The 5534-nt window shown below is 37.6% G+C and overlaps 1 protein-coding gene across 1 annotated transcript; it reads left to right on the forward strand.

Annotated features, from left to right (window-relative positions):
* The first annotated feature begins 1268 nt into the window (after window positions 1–1268).
* SMIM30 (small integral membrane protein 30) lies at window positions 1269–5207 on the forward strand. The gene is made up of 2 exons (XM_087821062.1): window positions 1269–1458; window positions 1887–5207. The coding sequence occupies exon 2, from the start codon at window positions 1948–1950 to the stop codon at window positions 2125–2127; it is 180 nt and encodes a 59-aa protein (XP_087677188.1). The 5' UTR covers window positions 1269–1458; window positions 1887–1947; the 3' UTR covers window positions 2128–5207.
* The last annotated feature ends 327 nt before the right edge of the window (window positions 5208–5534 follow it).

The following is a 5534-nucleotide window of genomic DNA, read 5'->3' on the forward strand; positions in this document are numbered from 1 at the left end:
AACATGTAATTGACCAAATAGTGTATATAAGCAATGGCTAAGCCTCCTTTTGGGAGACAGAGCTGTGGATGTGAATCCCATCTGCACTACCTGTTGCAAGTAAAATACCCACCATTCATCAACCATGTCTGGGTCTTGCCTAGTGCACCCCAAACAGCAAACTCCTTGAGTTTGGTAACATTATTGTATAGTTATGCTCAGCCTTTCAATTTGCAAGACACCTTGGTTTGGCACTTCTTTGTCTCTCATAAAATCTTCTTGGCATATTTATTTATTATTAGCCAAATAATTGTTGGCCAACATTACTGAGCACTTTCTGAAGTGTGTTGAGATAGGAATATAAAGTTTTGCTGTCAGTCTAGAGAGATTAGTAATACGTAAGAAAAAGATAACAATACAAGATTACGTGGGCATTGTACTGAATGTATCTGCTGTATCTGAGAGACTGAGACTTTCAAATAGGGCAGGTGACTTCATCCCTAACCCACATCATTAACAACTCACAATCTGAGGGTATCAAATAAGTTGTGGAGCCAGTAAATGAGTTAAGAAGACTCGGTGACTAGAAAGCTACAGTAAGGACTTCACAGATATTTGACTCAGGAAGGGTTATAACTTACATTTGCAAATAGTTCATTCTTATGATTTCAAAAAAGTTAGAAGCCGCTAGTTTAAAAGCACACGAAACAGATGGCTCTGCTCGGTAATTTCTTCTTCCTGTTGCCTTCACTTCAGTAAAAAACAGTTGCTGTCAGTTTTTGTTCTTACTTTTAAGAAGCTTTAGTACAAATACACTAAACCACTTTACCTGTAAAACATTGGGATGTGTGCGGTAAAGCCCCGTGAACTCCTTCTTCTTCTTCCCGGGTAGAGCGTGGCCATCACCCCACAGCCAGTCAGAGGGGAGCGCCCTGGTGCATCCTGGGAGTCGTAGGCAGCGGGGATTGTGGGAAGCGTAGTTTAGCCACGCCGCCCTCCTCGCCGTTCCTGTAATGGCTGCTTCCCGGAAGGTAAGGTAAGAGCTCTCTCTAAAGGGTACTTAAGAGTGCCCCATTTTATGTGTAAAACAGGCGCAAATTTGCACCCTGCCGGGCCAAAGCAGTGATTCTTTTTAAAATCTTACTATTAAATACTGGAACGAATTTGTCTCTCTCTTCGATTTATTTTTAGTTTATCCTGTATGGGCGAACTAACCAACCTTAAGTCTCCTACCCCTGCTTGAACAAACTATTTTCTGTAGTTATTACTCATTCCTTCCCCTTCCGTACAACTTCCCTGCTCTGCACTGCCTATAGCTGCCCACTTAAAATATTAATAATAATGAATAATTTTTAAATCTTCCCACCCTATTCTGATAATAGGCGCTGTCACGCGGAACCGCTTAGCCTCAGCATTCCGAGCTCCAGGAAGGGAGTTGAATTGCAAGTCAGATAGAATTATACATATATCGTTTCTTTGGTAAGTCTTACTAATTCCCCACAACTTCAGAGTTTTATGTTGTGACTTTTACCAGATTTGTCTGCATTTCTTAGATGGGAGAGACCCTATGAAAGTGTAATTTTTACTCCCAAGGATATTTTAAATTTCCAAGTGAGTGCTTTGTGCATTTTCTGTTCTTAATTATGTTCTGCCGTTCAGTTTGTTTGGTTGATTTACATGATGTTGGCATTATAGAATATGGAATAATCGCTGGAATCAATTACGAGAAGGGGAGATTAGCCGCAAATGATCATCTTTAAGTACCTCAGTTTTTTTCACGGTAAAATGAGACGTGTCTGAAATTTAAATTTAAAAGGTTATATATACTGTTTGTCATGTATTCATATTGTCATTTGAAAGGGTAGGAATTTTAATGGTTCCTTTTTGTTTCCATCTTTAATTTCTAGAAACCTTCAGCACTCAAGGTCCAGCCATCTCAAGGTCGAGCCATCTCAAGGTCCGGACATCATGACCTCAGTTTTAGCACAATTGTTGGTAGTCCTCATCTCACTGCTTTTGGTGCTGCCTGTTGCTGAAGCAGTAGAAGCTGGAGATGCAATCGCTCTCTTTTTAGCTGTGGTTCTCTGCATTACAGGTTTTTGTGCTTGTTTGGGGGTATATGCACGAAAGAGAAATGGAGAGGTGTGACTTTGAAGGGCCTCCTGAATCAAACCTTGCCCTGAAAAGCTCAGGTTAAAAACTGAGCTTTAATGTCTGAAAGTTCCCAAGAAACAGTAATAGGGTAATTTTACATATAAATGGGAATAAACTGATATATGTTAAATGGAAAAAAAAATTTTTTTCACAACAAATAATGCACTGAAAAATGCAGTCTGTAATTTATTTACTAGTTAGAAAGGTCAAAGAAGATGGCTAAAATTTGCATAAATAATATTTAATAATCTCAGAATTCTCAAAGCACATGAAATTAGAAGAAGGAAACTCTTGCCCGGAATCCTATGAAGCAGTCACTATTCGGTTGTAATTACTGCCTCCTGCATTGTTGAGGAGTCTTTTCTCTATATTTTTATTAGCTTTTTGTTTTGTATCTCTCAACTTAGTATTGTACTTGGATATTAGATATCAAATATAGTCAGTCAAAACCTAAAACTTTTATTTCTTTGGAGGAAAAAATGTATTCAGTGTATCTAACATTGAAATGGAGAACAGATGTAATGTATAAAAAATACTTTGTGTTGACATTGAAATAGAGAAGACATTTAATGTAAAAATTAAAAGCCTTTATACTGAGTAACAGCCCCGTGGTAAGAAATACTGTATTAAAGATAAACCCATTATGTTATAAGTAAATATATGGTCTATTTTTGTTTACTTTAAGCTATTATTTTTCTTTATGTGGACTTTTATAAAAGCTAAGTGAGAAGAGCAGGATGCTTTACCTTAAGTGGCCACACTAGCTTATAGAGACACAATTGGTGAACAATGAGAAATGGGCATAATCAAGGTCCTTGGTAGAGAATCCACAGATACAGAAAGAAAACGTAGTGGCTTATACTGATTTACACACCAACTTGATGAGACATACCCTCTCTGACCTTGCTACTTAAAGTTTTCCCAAACCAGCAATATTACCTGGGGACTTGTTATAAATGCAGAATCTCAGGCCTCATCCAGATCAGTTGGATCAGAATCTGCATTTGTTTTAGAGTCCAGGATAATTTGTATACACATTTAAGTTTTAGAAGACTGATCTAACCTGTTTGATCAGTAATCACCCAGTACACTTGATAAAACTCAGATTCCGAGGTCCATCTCCCAGTTGTGTTGGAATCATTGTAGGTTGGAACCTGGGATTCTATGTTTAACAAGGGCACCCAGTGATGCTTTTGATTTTGTAGTTGCAACCAGCATGGAATTATCTCAGTAAATCAAACTATTTTCGTTCTTACGGAAGCAGATAGTCAAGTTTTTTCCTAAAATAATGCATTATCTAGTCTCTAGTTCTCCAGGTGACATTGGGAGCCCTAATTTTGGTCAGAAAACAGCAGCAACCTAAGATTCTGTTTACAGTGCATTTCTGTAGGTATGAGCTGACCTGGCAAATGAGGGATTTGATGGAGGGTACAAAGTGAGGGACAGACATGCTATAAAAACTGAATGGATCTGTTTTTGTCATAGCTGTTTTGTTTTTTCACCAGAGAAAGCTCTAACATTTTTTGTTCAAATAAATTGGCAGTTATGCATTGTGTAATTATAGAACTTAATTTTACTTTTTTTTTTACAAAAGAGAAAGAAATGCAGCTTGTGGGACAGTTTATCCTGTCTTATAAACTAGCCCATTGGTGCGAATGTAGGTAGAAGCTGCTGCTTCTTGTATGTCTGAACTTAAATCACAGTGTATTAGTCATTTAGTCACATCCAGATCCTATTTTTAAAATGTTCAAAATAGGACTCCAGGCACACATTCTTTAATGAACATGTATTTCCAAAAGTGCCTAGAAGGAACTAGAAAACTGCTATTTTCCTATTTTACCCTTAAAAGTAGAGAATTATGAGGAGGCATTCGGGAATTTTAATGGATATGAATGCCTTCTGTATTTTTAGCCTCTTGTCTAAGGGATTATATGGTTTTGCCTGAAAAGTACAGGAACTCTTAGAGTGGCTCTTAACCTTTTTGGGGCCACCATTTTTCCTTTGAGAATCTGACAAAAGATATGCTCATTTTCTGAGAAAAATGCATGTACATGCTGGCATTTTTAGATTAATTTTAAGGAGTTCACAAAGCTGAAGCCCATCCAGAAATCTCAGGTTACAAATTTCTGCTCTTGTATTTCCTTTTTTTTGAGGTTTTTCCCCATTCCTGGAATTCCTTGATTTGCTCTGAAGGATGACACCTGCTGTTGGAGCAATTATAGGAAAAATGGAATTGACAAATGTCCCCGAGGTACCCAGCATAATTTGTAGTTGTCTAGTAAATGCTCTGTACATGTTAACTTGATTGAGTCCAGTTAAAAAGACAGAAGACTAATGGTTGAAATCAACAAGAAGTGCTGGCAAGTAACCTATTCTAATGCCAAAAATCAGTGCATTTCCTGCATCATTTCTCTGGCTGCTTTCAAGACTTTTTCCCTGTCCTTAATTTTCAGAAGGTTGACTGTAATGTGTCTTATTTTTGAGTTTATCCTGTTTGGGGTTTATTCAGGTTCTTAAGCCTTTAGGTTTACGTCTTTTCCCAATTTAGGTAATTTTCAGCCATTTTTTCAAATATTTTTTTTAGCACCATTTATTTCTCCTTTCCTTCTGGGACTCCAGTGACCCAATTGTTAGATCTTTTGTGACAGTCCCCCTTGTCTCCAGGGCTCAATATTGATTGATTGATTGATTGATTGATTGATTGATTGATTATAGTCATCTTTTGTTCAGATTGGGTAATTTCTAGTGTTCTATCCTCAGGTTCACTTACTCTTCTTTGTATATTTAGTGCTAAATTTTCCATTTGGCTTTTCTTTGTAACTTATTTCTTTGTTGAGACTTTCTTTTTTTTCTCTCATATGTTCCAAGCATGTTTGTAATTGTTAGTTAAGGCACTTTTATCATGGATGCTTCAAAATTCTTGTCAGATAATTATAACATCTGTATCATGTCAGCATTGACATTTTTAATTGTCTTTTCTTATTCAAGGTAGCATCTTCCTTGGTATGATGAGTGATTTTTTTCATTGATACCTGGGCATTTTGAGTATTATATTAAAAAGACTCTGGGTCTTATTTAAATCTTGAATTCTATTAGGCCTCGTCTGGTACCACTCCCTTACAGGAAGGGAAGATGCTGCCTCATTACTACTAGATAGGGGTAGAAGTCTAGAGGATACCTCATTAATGCTCTCCATGCTCCTCTGTTGACCCTGAGGGTGGGGTACCTTGTGGTAGGTGTGAATGTTCAGACTCCCCCAGTGTGGGCTCCACTGTCCTATGGCCATGTTTGAGCCCATTGGCATTTCTGGATCACCAGCATCTCTAGGACCTAGTCAGAGATTTATGAGGCAAAAAGAAAACCCAGAAAATTCACCACCATGCCTTCTGGTCTGGAGGCCC

The sequence above is a fragment of the Miniopterus natalensis genome, chromosome 10, assembly GCF_054644295.1.
Source record: "Miniopterus natalensis isolate mMinNat1 chromosome 10, mMinNat1.hap1, whole genome shotgun sequence".
Lineage (NCBI taxonomy): Eukaryota > Metazoa > Chordata > Mammalia > Chiroptera > Miniopteridae > Miniopterus > Miniopterus natalensis.